At 40.1% G+C, this 27,161-nt stretch overlaps 2 protein-coding genes and 1 non-coding gene across 5 annotated transcripts; 2 read left to right on the forward strand and 1 right to left on the reverse strand.

Annotated features, from left to right (window-relative positions):
* The first annotated feature begins 145 nt into the window (after positions 1 to 145).
* PRR11 (proline rich 11) lies at positions 146 to 21,345 on the forward strand. Of its 3 annotated transcripts, XR_002830927.1 has the most exons (11): positions 149 to 279; positions 4,832 to 4,964; positions 6,936 to 7,086; positions 7,300 to 7,422; positions 11,102 to 11,365; positions 12,327 to 12,425; positions 12,791 to 12,903; positions 13,707 to 13,766; positions 13,855 to 13,951; positions 16,101 to 16,245; positions 21,232 to 21,345. XR_002830927.1 is itself a non-coding variant. In XM_006095629.3 (10 exons), the coding sequence occupies exons 2-10, from the start codon at positions 4,837 to 4,839 to the stop codon at positions 16,167 to 16,169; spliced, it is 1,104 nt and encodes a 367-aa protein (XP_006095691.1). In that variant the 5' UTR covers positions 149 to 279; positions 4,832 to 4,836; the 3' UTR covers positions 16,170 to 16,348. The 3 variants fall into 3 exon arrangements, 2 of the variants coding, with proteins under 2 accessions (XP_023615387.1, XP_006095691.1); XM_006095629.3 differs by lacking the exon at positions 21,232 to 21,345 and having other exon boundaries at positions 16,101 to 16,348; XM_023759619.1 differs by lacking the exons at positions 7,300 to 7,422; positions 21,232 to 21,345 and having other exon boundaries at positions 146 to 279; positions 16,101 to 16,348.
* LOC111827395 lies at positions 19,253 to 19,356 on the reverse strand. Its single transcript, XR_002830935.1, has one exon. It is a non-coding gene; the product is annotated as a U6 spliceosomal RNA (small nuclear RNA).
* On the forward strand, positions 21,303 to 27,100 carry SMG8 (SMG8, nonsense mediated mRNA decay factor). Its single transcript, XM_006095630.2, has 4 exons — positions 21,303 to 23,156; positions 23,499 to 23,644; positions 23,899 to 24,771; positions 26,656 to 27,100. Exons 1-4 carry the CDS (start codon positions 21,392 to 21,394, stop codon positions 26,851 to 26,853), a joined length of 2,982 nt encoding a protein of 993 aa, XP_006095692.1. The 5' UTR covers positions 21,303 to 21,391; the 3' UTR covers positions 26,854 to 27,100.
* Positions 27,101 to 27,161: the final 61 nt, after the last annotated feature.

A 27,161-nucleotide genomic window follows, 5' to 3' on the forward strand; every position in this document is an offset into this window, starting at 1 on the left:
AAGTGACACACCTTCTTTCCTCTCCTGCCTCTCTTCCCCTTCACTCCCGCCTTCTCCTTATTCATACGAGAAGCGCCTCAGCTCTCATTGGCCGAAGCGTGTTGTCGTCTCAGCCAATCACAAGCCAGGCCGTGCTCCTACGTTACTGGGAGACCTGTGCGTGGGGAGACCGAGACTACGATTGGTCCCTTCTCCGGAAGGTTTTAATTTTGAATTTTTCTTCATGGCGAGGGCGAGGCCACTGCCTGGACTTCATCTAAATCCCCGGCTCTTAGACTAGTAAGTGCAGGGATATCTTTTCTTTGTTACCCGGGCTCGCGTCTTCCGTGGCTGGGCCTGTTGCTGCTTGTGTTCCTAACGGTTTACGGAGGTGGGGACTTTGGCTGGACTCGGAGGGGAGATGGAGCGGGGCAGAGGAGGTTGAGGAGGGTAAGAAGTGGTCCGCCTGGTGCCACCCTCATCATATTTCTATTTAATTAACACTCTGAAAATTATGTTTTGGAGGAAAGTATCTGCCGTCCTTTTGCACAGTCCTTTACATCTTTGCTACTCGAAGTGCGGTCCACGGACCTACGGCATCTACATCACTTGGGAGCTTGTGCACAATGCAGGTGATTGGACTGCACCCAAACTTACTGAATCAATAATGCGTTTTAACAAGATTCCCCACTTACACAGACACAGTGATTCTCATGCACATTAAAGTTCGAGAATGTTAATTTCTTGACAGGTAGTATTACTATAATCCTTCATATAGTCTTACTATCATCCCACTGTCAGTGAGAATGTCAACTTTAGAAGTATGCCCTGTATACTATGTACCTAATACTGTGCTGGACTAGGGTTAAAGAGCTTTAATTTCTAAAGAGAAAAAAAAAGAGCCAGGAACTTAAAAAGCAATGCTGTACAGCATAAAATGTAAAATTAAATATATGAAAGTACCAGAAAAGCCCTAAGGATGTTCAAGAGGAATCAATTGAACTGGTTGGTAATGGAATTTGATTAATGGACTGAAAGCTGTTTATGGGAAAGTGTAAGAAACCTCCATAAAAATGTGTTTAGGAAGATATATGACATAAAATACATTATATTACATGCACACCTATACAGAAAGAGATAACAGATAATTGGTGAATCTGAGTGAATGATATGAGTGTTTAGTACCCTATTCTTTAATTTTTCTCAAGGTTTGAAAATTTTCAAAATAAAAAGAATAGATGAAAATAGGTTATAGCAAAAGACAAAAACAGAAGAAAGCCCAGGGAAAAGATGGTAAAAGCAACTGAAGTTAGAGGACAGAAGGGGAAGGGATGGTAAGGAGAAGGGACAGAATTAAGTTAGTCAGAGGAATATTTATGACTCATATATGAATATATGTATGTGTGTCATGTATAATACTAGAGGCCTGGTGTACAAATTCGTGCACAGGTGGAGTCCCTCAATGTGGCCTGCAGGGCTTGGGCTGAAACTGGCAGTCCAACGCTGCCTGCCACTCCTGCCTGCCACTCCCACTCATCCCAGATCCCAGCCGCTCTGTGCCTGCAGCAGGCTCGAGTCCAGTCAGTCCTGATGTGAGCCCTGCATCTGGCGCCTGTCCCGAGGGGGATGGGAGGGGGGCCAGGACATGATCAGCCCTCTGGGTGGTCGGTGGGATGCCCTTGCCCGCCTGGGATCTGGATCCGTCCCTCTGATGTTCGCTCAGGTTGTCGGTTGTCGGGAGCCACCTGGCAGCTGCTTTTATATCATTTCTTCTTTGTGGAGCGTCTAGGGGTGGGAGGCAGCCGGTGCCTGAGGCCTACTTACAGGAGTCTGGAGGCACTGTCGGGATTGTGCCAGCAATGCCAGTCCATCGGTGCCTGGCCCGTTTTCTGGAGATTGGACCTGCAGGACTACTGAGGGAGTGAGTGGCTGCACCAGACTGGTGAGCCACTGGGACGGGTCAGTCAGCTGAGTGGCGCTCCTGCTGTGGGAGTGCACCAACCACCAGGGGGCAGTTTCTGCATTAAGCATCTGCCCCCTGGTGGTCAGTGCACATCATAGCAACCAGTCGTTCTGGTCCTTCCGCCCTAACCATTGCTTAGGCTTTTATTATATAGATATTTTATATATTCTACTCTACAATGGAGTATCCTAATTTCTTCACTTATTTTTTTTATTTATGTTGTGGTATAGATTCTTTGTAATTGGCCTTAAAATCTTCTCAAAACAGGGCACGTAAAAAGGAAGGAAGAATACTTTTCAATTAAAAAAAAAAAGGAAAAATGCTTTGAGTAATCATGGAAGAATGAGCTTCTATCTAGTATTAATAATTGAAATCCCACCTAACCCAGCAAAAAGAATTTGTATGTTTTTATTACTCTTTTGGAAAGGGGATAGTTACGGTATATGTGTTTTTAATCCCAAGGAAAATTGCTATATAGTCTTTCAATAGGATAGTTATCCTCTACAGAGTAGAAAGGATATGCTTATTGATGAGAGAGAGAGAGAGGGAGAGAGAAAGAGAGAGAGAGGGAGAGAGAGAGAGAAGCATCGATGTGAGTGAAAAACATCGATAGGTTGCCTCCCATATATGCCTGACTGGGGATCGAGCCCTAAACCTTTTGGTGTACAGGACAACACTTCAACCAACTAACCAACTGAGCCACACAGACCAAGGCTGTAATAATTTTAATAAAGCAATGAAAATAAAACAAACCTTAGCTTGCTGAGTCCTTTGTCCTGTTTGAGGTAGAAATTAATTATCTTTAATTTTTGGAAAAGCTGTGATTGTTATTTTTAGATATATTTTATTGATTTTTTACAGAGAGGAAGGGAGAGGGATAGAGAGTTAGAAGCATTGATGAGAGAAACATCAATCAGCTGCCTCCTGCACACCTCCTATTGGGGATGTGCCTGCAACCAAGGTACATGCCCTTGACCAGAATCAAACCTGGGACCTTTCAGTACATAGGCCAATGCTCTATCCACTGAGCCAAACCGGTTAGGGCAAGTTGTGATTATTTTTGAATGGAATATTAGTCTAAGAATTATCTCGGATTGCACCTTTCTACATTGACAGATTTGACATGGTCTCTAAATTGTCTGCATGTGCTAATTACTGTATTTAATTAGAAAACTATTAGAATGAGAATGACCCAGAGCCCAGAACTCTCTATCTCGCTCTCTCTCTTTCTCTCTCTCTCTCTCTCTCTCTCTCTCTCTCTCTCTCTCTCACACACACACACACACACACACACACACACACACACACAGAGCCAGAGGAGAAAATATGACTTAGTTCCTAGATTTTTTTTTTAATTGAAAAATAATCTCCACAATGGCATACATCGGCTTTTGTTGGACTCTTAAGAAATGTGAATGCATGGGTACTGGAACAACCACCAGGAAAGAGCTAAAAAGAGAGGGCCCAGTTTCAGAATGGTGGTATTCTATTTTTCAAGCTTATAATATATTCTAAAGGTTAACTGTCAACTACTAATACAAGGCTTATTATAGTTAGAACAAACAAAAAAAATGGCAGTTCTGTAAATTACCTATAATCCTGATTCCCACTTGCCAAAGGCAACACTGTCCACTCTTGTAATTTTTTCTTTTTTTTTTTAAATATATTTTATTGATTGTTTTACAGAGAGGAGGGGAGAGAGATAGAGAGTTAGAAACATCTATGAGAGAGAAACATCAATCAGCTGCCTCCTGCACATCTCCTACTGGGGATGTGCCCGCAACCCAGGCACATGCCCTTGACCGGAATCGAACCTGGGACCTTTCAGTCTGCAGGCTGACGCTCTATCCACTGAGCCAAACCGGTTTCGGCTGTAATTTTTTCTGACATTTACCTCCATCTAAATAACATACTTATAATACTGTTTCTCTCTTTTTAAAAATTTTAGACACTATATACATTTAGACAACTACTAATTCCTACTTTTCTTTCTTCCCAATATACCTACATCATCATTTTTGGTTGAGTAAATATTCAATATTTACACTATTAAATATTTAACAGTGGAACATATAATATTACTACGATTATTTTTTTTCTTGCACAACTTTTTTTCCTAACCATTTTTATATGCTTATATTTTTTAGCACTTAGTAGTAATCTGCCCCCAACTTTACAAAAGTACAGTCAAAAGTAAATGGTTAATTTTCTCTCTTCTGTTACCAACTTCACCTATTACAGTGGATGCTAAGTAAATGTTACTGGCAAAGAAAGTTAATTATTTTGAGTCACATACCGTAATCCAACTATAGCTATTTTCTCTGGCATAAATAAAGGGAAATTCACTTAATTTAATGAAGAAAAGCAAGACAAGCAAAACAAAATTAGTAATGTAATGCCAAAGCCTCTAGAGATAGTTTAAATATGGACTTAAATTTTTCTCTACATTAGAAGACTTCTGGGATGCTTGTAGTGACCTATTTTCTAACCAAGGTGGTGGTTACAGAGTGAGTTTAATTTAAGTTTAATTCATTAAACGATACACTTAAGATTCGTGCATTTTATATACGTACATAGTATCCTTCAAGAAAAAAATTTTTTTTTTGTTAATCTTCATCTGAGGATATTTTTTCCATTGATTTTTAGAGACAGTGGAAGGGAGGGGGAAAGACAGAGAGAGAGAAATATTGATGTGAGAGAGACATCAATTGGTTGCCTCCCCCATGCACCTTGATCAGGGGCAGGGATCCAGTCTGCAACCGAGGTACATGCCCTTGACTGGAATCGAACCCGGGACCTTTCAGTCTGCAGGATGACACTCTATCCACTGAGCCAAACCAGCTAGGGCTACAAGAAAAAAATTTTTTTTAATATATTTTTTCTCTACAGAAATCATGCTCAAGTTCAAGCAACAAAGAAGGAAGCGAAAAGTAAAAGCAAAAAGATTATTTAAAAAAAAAGAATTCTCTCACTTTCAGTCCAAGCTAGTTACACCTCCCCCTCCACCAGCCTCAACAGAAAGGTAAGGCATAATGTGGAACAGAGAAAAATATTAAAAATCCCATCAGTTTAAGATAAAATTATTAGATTTAGCAAGTGAAGATACAGAATGCCCAGTTAAATTTGAATTTCAGATAAACAGTGAGTTTTTTTCTATTGTCTCATGCAGCATTTCTAATATACTTATACTAAAACTTATTCAGAAATTGAATTTTAACTGAGCATCCTTGAATTTTGTGTGGCAACTATAGTCTACGAGTTCAAATGAAGTAATGATCACAAGGAATTGTGTTGGAGGTGCACAGTAACTATTTTCTCTTTTCCTACTCAATTTAATTGCATAAATATGATAACCAAGCAATGAAAGAGAGGTTTAATATTGGAATTTAAATCTCAGTTTTGGTAAAGTTTGGTCAGTATTCTCTGGGATTCAGGGCTTAAATTTTGGTAAAGTTTGGTCAGTATTCTCTGGGATTCAGGGCTTAAATGTGTTATTGAAAGATACTCTAAGTTCTAGGAACCCAAGGGTACTTTGTCACAATAACAATTTATACATTTTGTTGTTTTAGCTCTCTTTACAGAAAAAAATTAAAACAAACAGCCCCTCAAAAAGCAGTTACCATGATATCATTCTCTTTTCCATTTCTCCCTAATATTGAGAAAGTCCCTAACTGGTCTTTCTGCTTCTGCCTTTTCTCCCTCTGCAGTAAGCCTGTTAAAATCGTGTCATATTCTCTACTTAAAGCTTTTCAATATCTTCCTCTCTCAGAGTAGAAATTAAAGTCCATAGTATGACCCCCAAGGCCTTTATGATCTGACTCTGACATTATTTCTTTTTTTTTTTAAATATATTTTATTGATTTTTTACAGAGAGGAAGGGAGAGGGATAGAGAGCCAGAAACATCCATCAGCTGCCTCCTGCACAACCCCAACTGGGGATGTGCCCACAACCAAGGTACATGCCCTTGACTGGAATCGAACCCAGGACCCTTGAGTCTGCAGGCCGACACTCTATCCGCTGAGCCAAACCGATTAGGGCTGACATTATTTCTTAATCCTTCTCCCTTCTATTTCTCCACCCAAGTCATCCTGGCCAGACACCTAGCTATTCCTCAGACACCTCAATGAACTTCCACCTCAGGGCCTTTGCACTCGCTCCTGATGGAATGCTCTTCTTCTAGATATTTGACTGGATTCGAACCTGGGCCCTTTGGTCCGTAGGGCGACGCTCTATCCACTAAGCCAAACTGGCTAGGGCTCTTCTAGATATTTGACTTGCTAGCTTCTTTATTTCCTTTAGGGTTCCCCACCTCCCACCCCTCAAAAGTCTCCTTCCCAGCAAGACTTTCCCTGGCTACCATATCGAAAATTTCATCTCTACCCAACATTTCACATTCCCCCTCTCTCTATCTTTTTTAAAAATATTTTATTGATTTTTTACAGAGAGGAAGGGAGAGGGATAGAGAGCCAGAAACATCAATGAGAGAGAAACATTGATCAGCTGCCTCCTGAACACCCCCTACCAGGGATGTGCCTGCAACCAAGGTACATGCCCTTGACCGGAATCGAACCTGGGACCCTTCAGTCCACAGGCTGATGCTCTATCCACTGAGCCAAACCAGTTAGGGGCTCTCTCTATCTTTTTCTTCTTAGCATTTATGCACTAACAACCCACATAAGTTATTTATTTATTTATTTTTATCTTCCATTAAACTGTAAACTCCACAAGGGTAGGGTTTTTGTCTATTTTATTCATTACTAAATCCCTAATTCTTATTTATTTATTATTTCATTTATTTTATTTGTTATTGTTTATTTACTCAACAAATATTTGTTGCATAAGTGAATCCCAGAATTCTAGAATCTACTGAAGAATTTGACTTTAGGAAGTCTCTGTTCCTGACTTCTACTATAAAACTAGCTTGTTATTTAGTTAGGGGCTATGATTCCAACTCAGGAGTTTTTGCTTTATTTGGTTTTGTTTTTCCCACAGAGCGGTTATTTCTTCAACAAACACACCTCTTATCAGAACCTGGCTAAGATCATCCTGGAATTTCAAATTTCCCAGTATCAAAGATGCAGTAAAACTTTGGACAAATAGAGGACGGTTTTTATACAACTGGTGCCAGAACTGCATAGCCCAGGTATGGGTTTGACATACCTGTTTCCAGCACTACACACTCGCTATGTGTGTGCACTCAGGTCAGCGCAGCACTCAGGCTAAACTCAGATAAGATGAAGTTATGGGGTCTTGTCTGCCTTTGTTTCTATAAGAAACAAGACCACTTTCTTGTCCTCTTTTCTTGTCTTTATCTTATTGCTCATCAGAGTCAGGCTTGTGTATTTTTTAATTTTAGACCTTAGAAGTATTGAAAGACACCATCTTTCCTTCCCGTTTCTGCCGCCAAGAACTTCATAGTCTAAAACAACAGTTTTGCATTTTGGAAAGTGAATTATGCAAGCTCCAAGAAGCACTGAAGGTTAGTATCCTATATAATAAAAATCTAATATGCAAATCGATGGAATGGAGGAACGACCTGGTAAGCGGGGGGTGGGCCCAGCAAGTGGGAGGCTCCAGGCCAGCCAAGTCAGGTGCCAGCGGGCAGAGGGAGTGGATAGCAATTGGGGGTCAGCGGCAGAGGAGCAGAAGAGCCGGCCACTCGCCGTCTGGCACCATCCTCCAATTGGCCTGCTGGTCGCCTCCTGCAGAGGAGCGGGCCTAAGCTGTCAGTCAGACATCCCCCGAGGGCTCTCGGACTGAAAGAGGGCGCAGGCCAGGCTGAGGGACTCACCCGAGTGTATGAATTTTCATGCACCTGGCCTCCAGTTACCAAATAAAAAACAAATCTGGGTCCTTAGCTGGTTTGGCTCAGTGGATAGAGCGTCAGCCTGTGGATTGAAGGGTCCCAGGTTTGATTCTGGTCAAGGGCAGATGCCCAGGTTGCAGGCTTATGCCTAGTAAGGGGTGTGCAAGAGGCAGCGGATCAGTGGTTCTCTCCCATCATTGATGTTTCTATCTCCTCCCTCTCCCTTCCTCTCTGAAAGCAATAAAAAATATATTCAAAAAAACAAAAAATTAAGTCTGGGATTTGGTAAGGAGGGAAGGGGTTGTCTCCCATAAGAATCTCAAAGTGCTTTTACTAGAAAAGGAATGACTGCAGGTGAGTGCTAATCCTAGGCCTGTTTGCCCTCAGATCTGTTCCTTAAAACATTGAGGCTCTGCTCCATATTGCAGGGATGCTGGCCCCTTTAGGTTACATTCCCCAAGCTCCGTGTCACCTGGTTCCTGGTTGTGCTAGACTAACAGTAGACATGGATGAGAGACTAGAGGGAGGGAGAAGATAGGCCAGTGATGGCAAACCTTTTGAGCTCGGCGTGTCAGCATTTTGAAAAACCCTAACTTAACTCTGGTGCCGTGTCACATACAGAAATTTTTTGATATTTGCAACCATAGTAAAACAAAGATTTATATTTTTGATATTTATTTTATATATTTAAGTGCCACTTAACAAAGAACAATCAACCAAAAAAATGAGTTCGCGTGTCACCTCTGACACGCGTGTCATAGGTTCGCCATCACTGAGATAGGGTGTTTTTCCCCTTTCATTTTCTGTGTTGGGCGGTTTCCCCAGCAATGGCTGTAATTGTTTCTCAAATTCCAGCTCCCACAAGGTAAGTTTGCCACATTTCTTGATTCTCTGGGTTAACCTAGCTCCAGAGATCTGCTTCTACTGCTCTTTCCTTTGTCCTTCCATTCGCAGGATATTCATAGCTTTCTGCTCTTGAAAATTTCTGGGCTGCCTCACTGCCCCCTGTGTGCTTCTCATCTCTTCCAGCAACAGTGGGACCAACTGCCTTCATTACATTCCCCATCTTTGAGATACTCAGGGTGTTTTTATTTTCTTGACTAATAAAGGCAGGAAAAAAAAAACCCCAAAACTGTAAATATCCACCCCCTTCACTCTCCTGAGCAAGGCCTCTATTCTTGACTAATAAAGGCAGAAAAAAACAACAACCCAAAACTGTAAATATCCACCCCCTTCACTCTCCTGAGCAAGGCCTCTATTCTCAATGTCCAAAACTCAAAAGAATAAACATTGTACTCATTGGTTTAGAGAGAAACCTCTGAGGGTATATCCCTGCTCCCAGAATTTGTACCTCAAGATGAACTAGCCAGACAGGGGAAGACAAATCACCTCTCGGCCTCAGTTTCATTGTCTCTAAAGTGGGGATGATGCCATCTTTAGGGGGCTGAGTGACGGCCCCCCAAAAGATATGTCCAAATCCTAATCCCTGGAACCTATAAATATTAGCTTATTTGGGAGAAGGCGTCTTTGCTGATAAAATTAAGGATTTTGAGATAAGGAGGTCATCCTGTGTTACCTGGGAAGAGACTACATCCAATGGAACTTCCTAGTCTAAATAAAACAACGGTTTTGCATTTCGACAAGTGAATTGTCCTTATAAAAGAGACACACAGAGCAGAATACACAGAAGAGGAAGAGCAGTGGGACCACAGAGACAGAGGTTGTAGTGATGCGGCTTCAACCAAGGAATCTACCAGAAGCTGGAAGAGGCAAGGAACGGATTCTCCCCTGGAGCCTTGGGAAGGAGTGCAGCCCTGCTGACCCTTTGATTTCGGACTTGTAGGCTCCAGCACTGTGAGAAAATGAATAAATGAATTTCTATTATTTTAAGCCACCAAGTTCGTGATAATTTGTTACAGTAGCCACAGGAAACTAATATGCCATCTTACTTCATAGGATCATTTTATTCGTTGCTAGGGCTGCCATAACAAAGTAACACAGACTAAGTGTCTTATACAGCAGAAATTTATTTTCTCACAATTCTGGAGGCTAGAAGTCCAAGATCAAGGTTGGGTTGTTGTTCTTTCTGAGGCCTCTCACCTTGGCTCGCCTTCGCACTGTCTCCTCACATGGACTTTGCACTGTGCACGCCCATCTCAGGTGTGTCCTGTATATTCATACTTCCTTTTTTATTAGGACACCAGTCAGATTGGATGAAAGCCCACCCTGACAGCCTTATTTTACTTTAACCACCTTTTTAAAGACCCTATCTCCAAATATATTCTAGAGTACTGGGAATTAAAACTTCAACATATGATTGGGGGTGAGGGGAGTGTACACAAGTCAGTCCATATGGTCATGTTACAGACCCTTGGCCTTTTTATCAATTTCTTGAATATACTATACTAGAGGCCTAGTGCATGGCATTTGTGCACTGTGCGGGGAGAGGAGGGTCTTGCAGCCTGCCTGTGCCCTCTCGCAGCCCGGGATCCCTCAGGGGGTGTCGACTGCCAGCTTAGGCTTGCTCCATGGCCAGGTAGTCGGACATCCCCTAGGGGTCCTTAGCACTGCCGCAGAGGCTGGAGAGGCTCCTGCCACCACCACTGCACTCGCCAGCCGTGAGCCCGGCTTCTGGATGAGTAGCACTCCCCCTGTGGGAGTGCACTGACCACCAAGGGGCAGCTCCTGCATTGAGTGTCTGCCCCTGGTGGTCAGAGCATGTCATAGCGACCGGTCGTTCGGCCGTTGGGTCAATTTGCATATTAGCGTTTTATTATATAGGATTCTTGGCTGCTAAGTATTTTTCCCTCTGCTAGGAATTCTCTTTCCCCAGTCCTTATCTTCCTTCACATGATAAATCTCAATTCATCCTTGAGATTATAGCTAAATGTTGCTCCCCAGGCTTCTCACTATTTATGCTCTCAGCACACTTCATTACTGTTATTATTATTTTATTTGGTTTTGAGCATATCGTATGTGTTCCTCACCAGACTGTCAGCTCCATGAGGTGGCACACAGGGCTCTCATTGGCCTATAGTGCCTGACATTTGCATACATAAAACAAATGTCTGAATGAAATTTAAATATATCATTGAAGATTGCCACTGTTAACGTACTATTATTTATAATTCTAATCTTTTTCTAGGCATATAATCTATTGTTTATTATACTAAGATACATAATTGATTTAACTGAATAACTGAATGAATGAACTTGTGATAAATGAGAAAATATTATGAAACATGATGTACTGAGAAAGTATTCTATATAGTACCTTTTACTTGAATGATCCTCGGCTACAAGAACCAAATTAATCTGTTCTTTCTTTGCCAAATGTAATGTCTTCTTTCAGACTATCTCAGAAAATTCTTCCTGTCCGAGCTGTGGTCATCCCTGTTACATGAATGGTAAACTTACAATAGTGCCTGCCTGTGCTCTAACCACCCCTGGAGAATCCGGAGCTGTACTTCCTGCCACCCTGCCAAAGCCAGCAGGCCATCTTCCTCCTCTACCCCCACCTCCACCCCCTCCACCTCCACCTCCACCTCTGCCTCCCCCTCCACCACCCACAGCACCTTTGCTGCTCAGAAAATCCAATCTCACCAAAGCACTTCAGGTAAAAAACAATCTAGTAAAGGTGTGTTTTGGTCAGTACGTAATGGAGGCGTAAAGACAGGTGTCATTTTAAGGCTGGGCTAAGGACTTTAACAGGAAAGCTATATTCTGATTCCATATCTTAATTATGTCAGTTACTGTGTTTATAAAAAAATCAGTCCCCTGGGAACTCACAAAAGCTGGATATAGAAATACAAGTGATTTTGTTTAAGGATAAATGAATATAATTTAGTAGAATACAAGATTTCTGTTGGCTTCTCAGCATATCTTTTATTTTTTCTCCCCAACTAAACTAGTAAGTTTCCCTTGAAAAATGTCGACATATCTTTTTACCAAAAGGAAAACCTCCCTGAGAAACCAAATTAAGAACAGGAGATAGCTTAGTGAGTGAACTCTGAATAAAAAGAGTTGGTGGATCCAGAGAACCAGTCTCCATTAGGTTTAGGTTTACTTATCTGTCACAGGGACTGAAATATTTGTAAATCACTAAGATAGACATGATCCTGTTTTAAAATATGCTATGGATACATTTGATTTATAATGGCTGAGTTAAATCCAGAGCCTACAGCTATATTTGCCCAAATGTATACCTCTCTGACTATACATTTTTGCTGTATGGGAACTGGATCATCTTTTTACATAGTTCAGGTAAACGTCATTTGATTTGAGGAACTACTTCAACTCGTGTCTTGTAATGACTACTGAGGAAGATGCATAATTTCAGGAACTAGCTCATCTCTTATTATCAAAGTTTTACCGTTTGATGAATACCTTCAATAGCCTTAGTAACTTTGGGTACTGAAAACAGGATCATTCTTGATTAAGTGACAAGAATTTGATAGGTTCCTAGGGTAAATAAGAGTTAACTTTTAACTCTAGGTCTTTAAAAAGTATATTATGATTTGCATTTGACTAGATATCATGGTTCCGAATTGAATTCTAATCTTTCCATGTATTTTAAGGCTGGACCATTGAAAAAAGATGGACCCATGCAGATAACAGTTAAAGATCTAATGACTGTGAAATTAAAGAAAACCCAGAGTTTTGATGAAAAGAAAAAGGTAAGATATCATTGATCATACACAGAGTCTTTAAGCTATTAGCCTGATTGTCCCTTTATGGAAACAAAATATAAGTCTTATGTATAGAAGCTATCCCAACGTGAGTATTTGATGTCTTATTTAAGTAGTTGTGGATCTCTGCAACAAAATATGTAGATTCCAAAATTATTTAATTGGGCAGTTTTATGTGCCAACCATTAGTCTGAAGAGGTAGAGACATACTTTGAAGTTTTAGAGTAAAACTTGAGTAGAGTAGTGGCTATATCTTATGCATATCCAGCACTCAAATATTCATTGTTTCAGCATGTTTACATTTTGAATATTTTTCATGTGTTTTTTAATAACGTCTCATTTTGCAATTAAAGCTTGTTCCATCACCAAAGGTACGGAATCCGCTAGTTACCGTCTCTGACCTGCAGCGTGTTACCCTGAAGCCCAACTCCAAAGTGTTACCAACTCGAGTTACAAACGTCTTAATGTAAGAAATCACACCATGTTATCCTCTACCACTACTTAAAAGAATGTGTTTTTTGCTTTTTTCTAACTTTAAAAATTATATATGTGCATTGTAGAAAAAATGGTATCTACAAAAAAATTTAGAGAAGAAAACAAAAATCATCCAACTAAATATATCATTAAAGATTCCTACTGTTAACGTACTATTATTTATCATCTTTTTCTAGGCAGATAACAGATTTTGGGGGGAAAAACAATTACTATCAAGAATTTTAGTAACTTATATACCTCAATAAAATAAATTTTAAAGCAGTTTGATTTCAGAGATAATAAAATATGAAAACTAGTGTGTCTTAGAATCAAGGAAACATAATATATGTGTGTATACCTGTGTATAATCATATTGTAGATACAGTTATGACTTTTCCCATTCAGTGTGTCATGAGCTTCCCCCATCTTATTAAAAATTAATTTAAAGCATCATTTTGATTTCTTAAGTACATATTGTTTATTATATATAAATTTCATAGATAAAATCCTGTTTTGAGATATTTAGATTGTTTATGCTTTTTTATTTCAATGAACATCCTTATCAATCATCTGTATGCATAGCTGAGTTTTCCCTAAGATGGATTTGTATACATGTAATTACTAAGTCAAGAAGTATTGCTCTGAAGAATTATTATATCATCTTATGCTCCTATCAACAATACCCACTGCTATTTTTTACTATTTCTAGGATGTTATCTATAAAAATGACTGCTTTGCTTTGGGAAAAATGATAAAATCTAGCAAGTTCTAATTTTGATGTCTTTATTTTATCAGTAATCCTGATAAAAGTCAGATAGACCTGCGGAAACTACTTAGAAAAGTCGATGTAGAGAGGTAATACACTCTCTTATCTTTATGTTTTCTAAATCTATATCGTAATTGGCATAAAATACAGTTTCTAATAGTTTTATTACCTTTGCAGGAGCCCAGGTGGGACCCCTCTTACCAATAAAGAAAATATTGAAACAGGAACTGGACTGACCCCAGTAATGACCCGGGCCTTAAGGAGAAAGTTTCAGGTAAGCCTTTAGAAAAAAAAATTGGGGTTCCTTTTCTTCAAAATCATTTATTTAGAATCTTAATCTAAAGCAGCTTTCTTTTTTTTTTTTACATATATATATATTTTATTGGTTTCAGAGAGGAAGAGTGAGGGAGAGAGAGAGATAGAAACATCAATGATGAGAGAGAATAATTGATTGGCTGCCTCCTACATACTCACTACTGAGGTTTGTGCCTGCAACCTAAGCATGTGCCCTTGACCAGAATCGAACCTGGGACCCATCAGTCCGCAGGCCAATGTTCTATCCACTAAACCAAACCAGCTAAGGCTAAAGCAGCTTTCTTAGAAATAATAATAATAATAATAATCTTTAAATGATACTTTATGCTTTACAAAGCACTCACATATTTAGGCTTCATAAAATTTTATGAGATAGTGAAGATTATCATCTTCACTTTACCAGTGACTGTCTGGTTTTTAAAATTCTTTTAGTAACTATTTATTAAACCTCATCTGCCAGGCACTGTGCTGGAGTATCAGGGATATAGTGATAAGCAAAACAGACACAAATCTACTGTTTTGGAACTTACAGTCTAGTGGGGAAAATAGATGTTTATAAAATAATCACATATATGGATAATTGTGCATGAAAATAAGTGCTGTGAAGGAAAGGAATAGGGTTCTGTAGAGCCCATGATTTAGGAAGGATTCTCTTAGGAAGTGATGAGGTGAGACTAGAAGGGTGAATAGGCATTCGCTGAGAAGGGTACCTATGTAGTATGGGGGTGGGCCTCCCATGGATGTCATGGAAGAAAAAGTTCTGAACATAAAGAACAGCATGTGAGAAGGTCTCACAGTGGGAGGAATCATGGCCTATCAGAGGAACTAAAAAGTAGCCAGAATGGCTGCTGAGAGAGCAAGTTTGACAGTGGTGCTGACAGGGATGGAGATGTCGCTAGGAGTCAGATCATGCAGCTTTTTTCTTTGTATGCCCACTCACCAAAATCCAGTACATCACTTCGCCTTGTGTGATTTTTTTCCAAACCCCGTTTGTCCCTATCATTTTCCTGATCAGATCTGTACGGAATAGCCATCCTTCTGCCACCCCTGCTAGAGTGCGGGGACACAAGGCTGCTGGCCTCTTTGGCTATGAAGTTTACATTTCTGTGTCCCTCTGGCAGCAAAGACGCACCATAGACTTCACTGCTGACACTTCACCCCAACACTGTCCTCATTAAGAATCAGTGCCTTTCGCAGGACAGCTTGGTTTCTCTCTTGCCAATTCAGCTTGGTCCTCCTGGGACTATATGGTCTTCTTTGGAGGTGTGGCCAGATTCCTCTCTCCTCCAATAGGGCTCTACCTCTGGATTACCTTCCTTGGTGATAACACATATTGTGAAGGACAGCGGCAGAGGGCAGAGGCCTCACCGAAGGACTAAGCCCCTTCCTTTCCTTCTTCAGTTCTAGGATCCTTTTTGTGCCAGTGGGCTGGGTAATGTAGAAACAAATAGAAATATAATAAATAATATATCCACATATTTAGCAACAACATCAAAAATCACAGATAGTCCCTATGCCCTATATGTGCTCCTCAAAAGTCACTTGCTAGGAGGATGTCTAGTAAAAAACTGTTGTTGGGCATAGAATGACTTTTCCCACCCAGCCCTTAGGCTTCCTTCCTTTAACTTTGAAGCAACTGCATTCGTTAGGTCTTGCATTTGGTTGCAGGTAACAGAAATCTGACTACAGTGTCATAACCAACAAAGGGCTTTTTTTCTTACCTACATATTCCCTTGAGAAGCAGGCAGTCTAATTGGTACACCAGCTTCACCATGTCATCACTGCTTTCCCATCCTTAACGTGTGGCTTTGATTAAGGTGCAGAATGACTATACTTCCTGAAGACTCATGTCTACATTCTAAGCAAGATAAAAAGTGCAAAGGACAAGAGGGTGTGTTAGCTAAGATATCCCTAATCTCTTTAAACAGTTGCTATCTAGGAACTTCTGATTATATCAGGGAAGCTGGGAAAATTGGTTTTTAGAATCTGGATGCATTGCTTCCTTGCACAGAATCTGGGTTCTGTTAGTAAGGAAGAAGGAGAACTGTGTTGGCTATAGGAGCATAATTCACATTATAATTGAGACTTTTCTTTCTTTTTTTTCATAGCTGGCTCACCCTAGAAGCCCAACTCAAACTCTGCCACTTTCTACAAGCAACTTTGATGAACAAAACTGATGCCAACTCTGCCTGACTCCATATGATCATCCATAAAATATCCATAAAATCACCCCACTCCTTTTTTAAAAATGTAGTATGTATAAATAATTATTCTAATTTATAATTCCATTTAAAGAATTATAATATTATGGAGTCCATATTTACTGTAGTATACTAGTAAAGTGAGTATTTGGATATTTTCTTGTTTGCATGATCAATAAGAGAACAGAATGGAAAATACAATCTCCAAAGTGATGTTCATCCTGGAATTACCCAATTTAGATTGGAGAAGATTTTTAAATTTAACTAGATAACTAATTTATACTCTGTAGGTGCATTTATGACCTTAAGACAATAACCTAGTTCCTAGTTGGGTATTCTCAGGTAATTGAAAAGTATTTCAGCTTTTAAGCGTATGCATTCATTAAGTGCTATAAACTTGATCAATAAGAAAGACCCTCTAGATTTTATTTATGTTCATTATAAACAGTTAAGACAGTGGTTCTCAACCTTCTGGCCCTTTAAATACAGTTCCTCATGTTGTGACCCAACCATAAAATTATTTTCGTTGCTACTTCATAACTGTAATGTTGCTACTGTTATGAATCATAATGTAAATATCTGATATTTAGGGGTCTTAGGAGACCCCTGTGAAAGGGTCGTTCGACCGCCAAAGGGGTCGCGACCCACAGGTTGAGAACCGATGAGTTAAGGGGTAAGAGCATCCTACATCCAAACCCACCTATTTTCCAAAAGGTTTGGAAGCAAAAGGTCCAATGTGATCTTAAAAATTAGAATGTATCATTTCTAGCATCTTAGGTAGGGAGTTATATCTGGCTCACTAAAGTCTGAGATATTCATTATTTTGATATCTGCTATCTACATTCATACAGCTAAATATAAATTTCATAAAGACTTCAGCCTGAACCTTGTATTGTCCACAGTGCCCTAGCAAGGATTCTTTGAGGTCCATAACAGGTTCACCTGATATCCTGTTGATTCAATATCAATAATAATGTACACCTAACTGGATTTTTTGTTCTTTCCTGCCAATCCAGGTTTGCCAGATTTAATAAATATAAATACATGACACCAATCAAATTTGAATTTCAGATAAATAACAAATAACTTTTAAATATAAATATGTTCCATTAAACAATAAATACTTTGTTTAGTATAATTATGTCCCAAATATTGCATGGGACATATGTATACTAAAAAAAAAAAAGTCAGCTCTGGCTGGTGAGCTCAGTGGTTAGAGCATTGGCCTGAGCACCAAAGGATCACGGGTCAAGGGCATGTACCTGGGTTGCAGGTTTGATCTCCGGCCCCAGTCAGGATACATGCAGGAGGCAACCCATCGATGTGTCTCTTACATCGATGTTTCTCTCTCCCCTTCTCTTCCTTCTACTCTCTCTAAAAATCAGTGGAAAAAATATCCTGGGGTGAGGACTCACAAAAAAAATTCATTGTTTACCTGAAATTCAAATTTAACTGGGCATCCTTTATTTTATTTGGTGATCCTACGAGTCAGTCTCCTACACATTTGCCAGGTATTTCTGGGAGGCCCCAGTTTGTCAGACACATCTATTTAACAGTGGGCACTATTATAGATTTGTCAAGGATCCCCATCACTAATGCTCTAAGTATCATGGAGGAAGGGAAACTCATTAGTGTGAGTGTGACTGAACATGCAGGACTATCTTTAATGCTGTAACCTCCACTGCAGTTCCAGAAAGGCGGCTAGTAGTTCTTCATGGATAGGGACCCAGGGGTTTCAGCTACATAGATGATATCCTTGAAATATCCCCTGGTTAGCTTAGGCTTAACAGGTATTTTAGCATTTTCCAGAAATGCTTGTATTTCCACAGGTACATATTGCTGTGAGGTGCCAAATAGTGTTATAAAAGTCACCAGACTGGAAAGCAGACCTGGGGATACTGTTTTGTTTTTATGACATCCACATTTATGTTTACAGCACATTTATAGATAAAAATTCAACAGATATTAGTTAAACATATGTGCTTCCAATAAAATTTTTCTAACCTGCTAACTACATTTATATTATGTGTGAATAAAGGGAATGATCACTGAGAATAAAGTAGTTGAGCATTTGTACAAAATATTTTATTAGGCACTCATAATGTTTCTAATATTAATAAACCACAGTGTACTATATCAATTTTAAATAATGTAATCATTCTTGTAGAATAAAGGTTTATAAAAACATGTTATAGAAATTCTATAAATATTTGTAAAGCTGCTATTGCCATTGTACCAGTATTAAATTGTATTCTATGTTGCATCATTTAAAATTTTTATGGCAGATTTATATATATATATATATAATTGATTTTTTTTACAGAGAGGAAGAGAGAGGGATAGAGTTAGAAACATTGATGAAAGAGAAACATCGATCAGCTGCCTCCAGCACACCCCCCACCAGGGATGTACCTGCAACCAAGGCACATGCCCTTGGCCGGAATCGAACCTGGGACCATTCAGTCCGCAGGCCGACGCTCTATCTACCGAGCCAAACCAGTTAGGGCTGGCAGATTTTATATTGTACCCATTTGAAAATCCTGTAAATGTTATGGCTTCATTAAACTGTTGCTGATCATATGTTCCCAATGTTTATTTTGAGACTAAATGACAACCAGAGAATATAAACTACTACCATGGTACATCTGGTTATGTTTTTAAATAAAGAGCAATAAAAGAGCCTTTAATTTTTCTCTTTTTTAATGTTTTCACCAGAACCATAGCACATAGAGAAAGGGACATAAAATGTAAGTAAGTAAATTAACAATTCATAAAGCAAACACTCATCTAACCAAGAAAGAGACATTATAAATGTCTTTAGAAGCCCTGACTGTTCCCCTCCCATATTATAATCCCTTTCCTCTAAAACTAATTACTGACATGCTTGTTACAATAAATAGTTCTTGTTTAGTCCTTTTAAGTATGCCTCCCTAAATGTGTGGTTTATTTTGCTTGCTTCTGAACTCTTATGTAAATAAAATCATACATTATATATTCTTCTGTCTTCTTTCACTAATCCTCAATCAGAGGATTTTTCCTCCATTGATTTTTTATTTATTTAAAATATGGAATGCTTCACAAATTTGCATGTCATCCTTGTGGAGGGGTCATGCTAATCTCTGTATCATTCTAATTTTAGTATATGTGCTGCTGAAGCAAGCACTCCCCGTTGATTTTTTTAGAGTGGAAGGGAGGGAAAGAGAGAGAGAGAGAAACATTGATGTTAGAGAAACACATAGATTGGTTGCCTCCTACATGGCGCCAGGGATTGAATCTGTACATGCCATGACCCCCCTTGCTCTAACCACTGAGCTCAGGAGCCAGGGCTCTTCTGTCTTCTTTCAATTGACATTTATTTTTTTAAGGTTCAACCGTGTTGCCCCAGCTGGTTTCATTCAGCGGATAGAGCATCGGCCTGTGGACCGAAGGGTCCCGGCTTTGATTCTGGTCAAGGGCATGTACCTGGCCCAGGCCTTGGTCAGGGCTCCTCCAGGAGGCAACCAATGGATCACATCGATATTTCACTCTTTCCCTCTCTCTTCCACTCCAAAAATCAATGGAAAAATATCCTCAGGCATGGATTAAAAAAAAAAAGATTCAACTATGTCATTGTGCAGTGCTATAAATCATTATTTTTGATACGTGAATATAGTTATCCATTCTATTGTTAATGAACATCAGGGTTATTTCTAGTTTTTGGCTATTATGAAACTGCTAGGTTACAAAGTGCCTATTTTGTAGATACTGTCAAACTGGCTTTTCAAGTGATTGTACCAATCTTTGGTCCCTTCAGCAAAGTGTAACAGTTGTTTCTCTTGTTTTCTTCAAAAGAGTCTTTTCTATTTGGTTTTTCAACATTTTGCTTACTTGGGAAATCTATACAATGTGTGAGGTTAATATACACTATTTTTCCTGTATAAGTCAAAGAATTGTTAAAATAACATGTCAGCAAAGTCACTTACTAAACATAGCAAATAATCTCCATGTTGAGGACCACAATGTAATTTATGTGGATGAACATGTGGATGTTTTCATTTTAGTTGGCTTTTCAAAGAAAAATAGGATCTGGACATGTAGAAGGGAGGGAACAAGTAGAAAAAGAATTTAAAATAAATTTTAAAAACCCACCACTACTCCTTTCTAAAATCTTGTTAGTAAGAGTTGGTTGAGAAGAATTACTGGAAGCCAAATATAGCCTAATATATTAAAAACACCAAAACCACCCACCACAACTTAGGGTCCCACCATTTTATTGAGATACAACTAACATATAACATTAGTAGTTTAAGGCACACAATATAATTATTTGATATATGTATATATTGCAAAATTATTTCCACAGTAAATCTAGTTAACATCATTACTTCATATAGTTACAATTTTTTTCTTGCAATGAGAATTTTTAAGATGTACTCCCTTAGCAACTTTCTTTTTTTTCTTTTCTCCCTTAGCAACTTTCAAATATGTAGTACAGTACTATCATCTATAGTCACTTGCTATAATTACATCCCCAGAACTTTTTATCTTACTGCTTCAGTATGTACTTTCTGATCACCTTCGCCCACCTCCTGCCCTCCCGCCCCCCAATCTGTTCTCTGTTTCACTGTTAGGTGTTTTTCTTTTTCCAATTCCACTTATAAGATCACATATAAATGAGATCATTCCTGTGAGGATATCCTTTTTCCCCACTGATTTTTAGAGAAAATGGAAGGGAGGGGGAGAGACACAGAGAGAAAAACATGGAAGTTAGAGAGTCACATCTATTGGTCGCCTCCCGCACGCACCCCGACAGGGGCTGGGATGGAGCCTGCAACCGGGGAGGTACGTGCCCTTTGACCTGAATGGAACTGGGGACCGAGGTCTGCGGGGCCGACACTCTGTCCACTGAGCCAAACTGGCTGGGGCATTGGCACTCTTCTTCTGCAGTGTTTTTAAATATCTTGAAATGCAAACTAATTGCTTCTGAGTGTCTTTTTTATATGATATCTCAAATCCTACAGTATCGGGTTGAGGAAAATCTTAAATCGCTATTTTGCAGGACTAGGGGAAACCTTGGAGAAAAACTAGGAGGGGAGGTGCGAGCGGCGGAACCTATGATGAGCAGGAACTGAAGAAACGGAGGAGGGATTTCAAGGCAGGACGAAGGTCGGTTGGGTTCACCCCGGCGGACCGGAAGGACTAGAGAGAGTCTCAGCACCATGGCGGGTCCTGTCAGCTTGCGAGAGCTTCTAGTGGGAGCTTCCGCCTGGAACAGCCCTGAAAGCACGGAGGGGGCCCCTGCAGAGGGCGGAGGGAGCGCAGCGAGCAGCCCGGAGCCGCCTTGGCGAGAGGATGAGATCTGCGTGGTGGGAATCTTTGGCAAGACGGCTCTGCGACTGAATTCCGAGAAGTTCTCACTTGTGAACACGGTGTGCGACCGACAGGTCTTTCCCCTTTTTCGCCACCAAGATCCTGGCGACCCAGGGCCTGGAACCAGGACCGAGACTGTCGCCGCCGGGGAGGCTGGTGGAGCGGGCGACCCTGGGGCTGGGGCTGGGGCCGCGGATCCAGTTCGGGGGGGTGTAGCTGCCGCGGAAGGTGACCAAACTGGGCCAGGCCCTCAGGACTACAGCCTTCTGCAGGCCTATTACAATCAGGAAAGCAAAGTTCTCTACCTTCTTCTCACTTCCATCTGTGACAATGCCCAGCTTCTGCGGGCTTGCCAGGCCCTTCAGAGTGGGGAAGCTGGAGGTGGCCTCCCTTTACCTCATGCAGAAGCGCACGAGTTCTGGAAACATCAAGAAAAACTGCAGTGCCTCAGTCTCCTCTACCTTTTCTCCGTCTGTCACATCCTGCTTTTGGTCCATCCCACTTGTTCCTTTGACATCACTTATGATCGAGTATTCAGAGCCCTGGATGGACTAAGACAGAAAGTACTGCCCCTCCTCAAAACAGCCATTAAGGATTGTCCAGTTGGCAAAGACTGGAAACTAAACTGCCGACCTTGCCCACCTAGACTTCTTTTCCTCTTTCAACTCAATGGAGCCCTCAAAGTGGAGCCCCCTCGGAACCAAGACCCAGCACATCCAGACAAGCCCAAGAAGCATTCTCCCAAAAGGAGACTGCAACACGCCCTGGAGGACCAGATTTATAGAATCTTCCGGAAGAGTCGTGTATTGACTAATCAGAGTATCAACTGCCTCTTTACTGTGCCTGCCAACCAAGCTTTTGTGTACATAGTTCCAGGAAGCCAGGAGGAGGACCCAGTAGGCATGTTGCTGGACCAACTTAGGAGTCATTGTACTGTGAAGGATTCTGAATCTTTGCTGGTGCCTGCACCCCTTTCTGGTCCCAGGCGATACCAGGTGATGAGGCAACACATCCGGCAACAACTTTCTTTCCACGTTGATAGCAGCAGTTCCAGTTCTTCAGGGCAACTAGTGGATTTCACTCTTCGGGAATTTCTGTGGCAGCATGTGGAGCTAGTCCTAAGCAAGAAAGGTTTTGATGACAGTGTGGGTAGGAACCCACAGCCTTCTCATTTTGAACTTCCCACTTACCAGAAGTGGATCTCAGCAGCTTCAAAACTGTATGAAGTAGCTATTGATGGAAAAGAGGAGGATCTGGGGTCTCCCACTGGGGAGCTAACATCTAAGATTTTAAGTAGTATTAAAGTCTTGGAAGGGTTTTTGGATATTGACACCAAATTCTCAGAAAACCGGTGCCAAAAAGCTTTACCCATGGCCCATAGTGCCTATCAGTCAAATTTGCCTCATAATTACACAATGACTGTTCATAAGAATCAACTTGCCCAGGCTCTGCGAGTATACAGTCAACATGCTAGGGGCCCAGCCTTTCACAAATATGCCATGCAGTTACATGAGGACTGCTACAAGTTTTGGAGCAATGGCCATCAGCTCTGTGAAGAGAGGAGTTTAACTGATCAACATTGTGTACATAAATTTCATTCATTACCTAAATCAGGTAAAGTTTTCTTAGCATTTTGATATCAAAACTTTGAGCTGTCTTTTTATTCTGGTTTTAAGGGTGTTTGTTCACTATGTATTGATATATTTAAAAAGAACCCCACAGAAATGTAGGCACATTGTATTTTTTCTTTCCTTCTGTAAAAAGAAAAGAATCAGCTATGACTACTAATTATTTTCTTGTATTTAGAAAATGAATTCTAAGGAATTAGGAAATGCGAACTGTTAAAGAATACAAAATTTCATATTAACATTTTTGGGGTTAGATGTTATAGAATGCAAAATAAATTTGATTCTGCTTTTTGTGTGTATCAAATTAATAGTGACTCATATTTTCCAGGAGAAAAACCAGAGGCTGATAGAAATCCTCCTGTACTATATCACAATAGCAGAGCTCGATCCACTGGGGCCTGTAACTGTGGAAGGAAACAAGCACCTCGAGATGATCCTTTTGATATCAAGGCAGCTAATTATGACTTTTATCAGGTAGACTCTGGATTTTTTTCTTGTTTCTTTTTCTTGCTTTCTTTTTATTCACTACCAACTGAATAAAAATACATATTTTCAGAAGTAAAATATCTAGAAAAGTAAATGTGACTATAGTGAGATATGTAGACAAAGGAAAGTACTTGCTTACTCATTAATTATTGATTACGCTTTTTAGAGTGAAGACTTACTTTAAATGAAAAATTCACAGGATTTTTTGTTTGTTTTTTTCCTTCCTCCTTCTTTCTTTATAGCTTCTAGAAGAAAAATGTTGTGGAAAATTGGATCATATTAATTTTCCAGTATTTGAACCAAGTACTCCAGATCCTGCTCCTGCTAAAAATGAATCTTCTCCTGCCCCTCCAGATACAGATCCTGATAAACTTAAAGAAAAAGAACCTCAAACTCAAGGAGAGAGCACAAGCCTGAGTTTAGCTTTGAGTTTAGGCCAGTCCACAGACAGTTTAGGTACCTATCCAGCTGATCCACAAGCAGGAGGAGATAATCCAGAAGTCCATGGTCAAGGAGAAGTTAAAACTGAGAAGAGACCAAACTTGATTGATCGACAGGCATCCACAGTTGAGTATCTCCCAGGCATGCTGCATTCAAATTGCCCTAAAGGTCTCCTACCCAAATTCTCGAGCTGGTCTTTGGTTAAACTAGGCCCTGCTAAGTCTTACAACTTTCATACAGGTTTGGATCAACAGGGCTTCATTCCAGGAACAAACTATCTTATGCCTTGGGACATTGTCATCAGGACCAGAGCTGAGGATGAAGGAGACTTGGACACAAATTCTTGGCCTGCTCCAAATAAAGCTATTCCTGGAAAGAGGAGTGCAGTTGTAATGGGAAGAGGAAGACGGCGAGATGACATAGCTCGAGCATTTGTGGGCTTCGAATATGAAGACTCTCGAGGTCGGAGGTTTATGTGCTCAGGACCTGACAAAGTGATGAAAGTACTGGGAAGTGGACCAAAGGAATCAGCTTTAAAAGCCCTGAATAGTGATATGCCCTTGTATATTCTGTCATCATCTCAGGGTAGAGGACTAAAACCACATTATGCTCAACTTATGAGGCTTTTTGTTGTGGTTCCTGATGCTCCTTTGCAGATAATACTAATGCCTCAGGTAAGAAATACAACTCTGTCTTCAGAAACAGAAAATGCTGATGCTTGTTTTTTGTTTTTTAACTTTATTTATTGAGCTCTGGCTGGGTGGCTCTGTTGGTTGGAGCATCATCCTTTGTACATCAAAAGGTTGTAGGTTCAATTCCCACTCAAGACACATACTGAATCAATGTTTCTCACATCGATGTTTCTCTTTTTTTCTTCCTCTCTCTGAAATCAGTAAAAACATATCCTCAGCCCTAGTTGGTTTGGCTCAGTGGATAGAGCATCGGCCTGCAAACTGAAGGGTTCCGGGTTTAATTGCATTCAAGGGCACATGCCCGAGTTGCAGGCTTGAACCCCAGTAGGGGGCAAGCAGGAGGCGCCGATCAATGATCCTCTTTCATCATTGATGTTTCTACCTCTCTCTTCCTCTCCCTTTCTCTTTGAAATCAATAAAAATATAGTAAAAAAAGAAATATATATATATATATATATATATATCCTCAGGTGAAGATTTAAAAAAATTGTTGATTGATTTTAGGGAGAGAGAGATAAAGAAATGTTGATTTGTTTTGCCACTTATTTATGCATTTATTGGTTGCTTCTTGTATGTGTCCTGACTGGAGATCGAACCTGCAACTTTGGTATATCAGGATGATGCTCTAACCAGCTGTGCTACCCAGCAAGGCCTGATGCTTGTTTTGATTGTTGTTGTTTTTTAAATATATATATTTATTTCAGAGAGAAAGGGAGAGGGAGAGATAGAAACATCAATGAAGAGAATGAATCATTCATTGATTGGCTGCCTCCTGCATGCCCCCTACTGGGGATCAAGCCCACAGCCTGGGCATGTGCCCTTGACTGGAATTGAACCTGGGACCCTTATCCGTAGGCTGACAGTCTATCCCAGCCGTGGGCAAACTACGGCCCGCGTTTGAAATGAATAAAACTAAAAAAAAAAAGACCGTACCCTTTTATGTAATGATGTTTACTTTGAATTTATATTAGTTCACACAAACACTCCATCCATGCTTTTGTTCCGGCCCTCCGGTCCAGTTTAAGAACCCATTGTGGCCCTCGAGTCAAAAAGTTTGCCCACCCCTGGTCTATCCACTGAGCCAAACCGGCCAGGGCTGTTTTGATTATTTTTAAAAAGTACAGGATAATGTCAAAGTAATTATTTCATTAAACAAGGCTTAATTTAAATACTTTTTTGCCCTGGCGGGCATGGCTCAGTTGGTTGAGCGTCGTTCTGTGCACCAAAAGGTCTCCTGTTTGAGTCCCAGTCAGGCACATGCCCAGGTTGGGGCTCGATCCCCAGTTAGGGTGCTAATCAATGTTTTTCTCATACCAATGATTCTTTTTCTCTCTTGCTCTCCCTCTCTCTCTAAAATCAATAAAAACAGCCCTAACCAGTTTTGCTCAGTGTCTAGAGCATCAACCTGCAGACTGAAGGGTCTCGGGTTCGATTCTGTCAAGGGCACATACCTCAGTTTCAGGCTCAATCCCCAGTGCCAGTCAGGGCGTGTGCAGGAAGCAAACAATTGATAAGTCTCTCACATCGATGCTTCTCTCTATCTCTACCTCTCCCTTCCACTCTCTCTAAAAATCAATGGGAAAAATATCCTCAGTGAGGATTAACAAAAACAAAATAAAATAACATTAAAAAATGTTTAAATACTAATATTGTGTGTTCATCCGTTCATGCCATCAGGTCACATCGATTGGTTCAGAGGCAGAACTTGAAGTTATAATCTGTAGAAAAGCAGGATAATAATTGAGCTTAAACAGTGAAATATTAGAGTGTACTATTACCTACAAACCTATTGTTTATTTAGGCATTTATTTTCAGGTGTTTCTTATTGAAAAATGTAAAAATAATTATATTACCTGTGTTTTTCAGGTTCAACCAGGCCCACCACCGTGTCCAGTATTCTACCCAGAAAAACAAGAAATCACTCTCCCACCAGATGGCCTCTGGGTTTTGAGATTTCCTTATGCATATGTGACAGAGAGAGGACCTTGTTTCCCTCCAAAAGAAAACGTGCAATTAATGAGTTACAAGGTACTCCGTGGGGTTCTTAAAGCAGTAACACAATAAGTGTGTTCCAACCAGTTCAATTCTATTCTTCAGCTAGTTTTTGTTTGGGGTGTATATGGAGTGTTTTCTTTGGTATGTGTATATTGTGTTTTCTTGAACCTAAAAATGTGTTTTGGTTACAGAAGATCAGTATTTGGACAATAATTGTTCTATTTCCTGATATTGTTGATATTTATTGTCAGTGAGGCTATAACTTCCTAATAAACATTGGTTATTCTAGAAAAGGATTTTAAAAACATGGTTGATACTTCTGTTTTCTCTTGTTTCTGTTTCACTGCCCATAATTAAATATGTTTTTATTAAAACTG

Source organism: Myotis lucifugus, unplaced genomic scaffold (assembly GCF_000147115.1).
Source record: "Myotis lucifugus unplaced genomic scaffold, Myoluc2.0 scaffold_158, whole genome shotgun sequence".
Lineage (NCBI taxonomy): Eukaryota > Metazoa > Chordata > Mammalia > Chiroptera > Vespertilionidae > Myotis > Myotis lucifugus.

Bases quoted from the DNA above. Each gene is read 5' to 3' on its own strand.
- PRR11 (XM_006095629.3), top strand. From the start codon at position 4,837: ATGCTCAAGTTCAAGCAACAAAGAAGGAAGCGAAAAGTAAAAGCAAAA. The intron at 4,965-6,935 runs GTAAGGCATAAT...TTTTTCCCACAG, and splicing joins CCACCAGCCTCAACAGAAAG to AGCGGTTATTTCTTCAACAA. The intron at 12,426-12,790 runs GTAAGATATCAT...TTGCAATTAAAG, and splicing joins GTTTTGATGAAAAGAAAAAG to CTTGTTCCATCACCAAAGGT.
- SMG8 (XM_006095630.2), top strand. From the start codon at position 21,392: ATGGCGGGTCCTGTCAGCTTGCGAGAGCTTCTAGTGGGAGCTTCCGCC. The intron at 23,157-23,498 runs GTAAAGTTTTCT...CATATTTTCCAG, and splicing joins TCATTCATTACCTAAATCAG to GAGAAAAACCAGAGGCTGAT. The intron at 23,645-23,898 runs GTAGACTCTGGA...CTTTCTTTATAG, and splicing joins CTAATTATGACTTTTATCAG to CTTCTAGAAGAAAAATGTTG.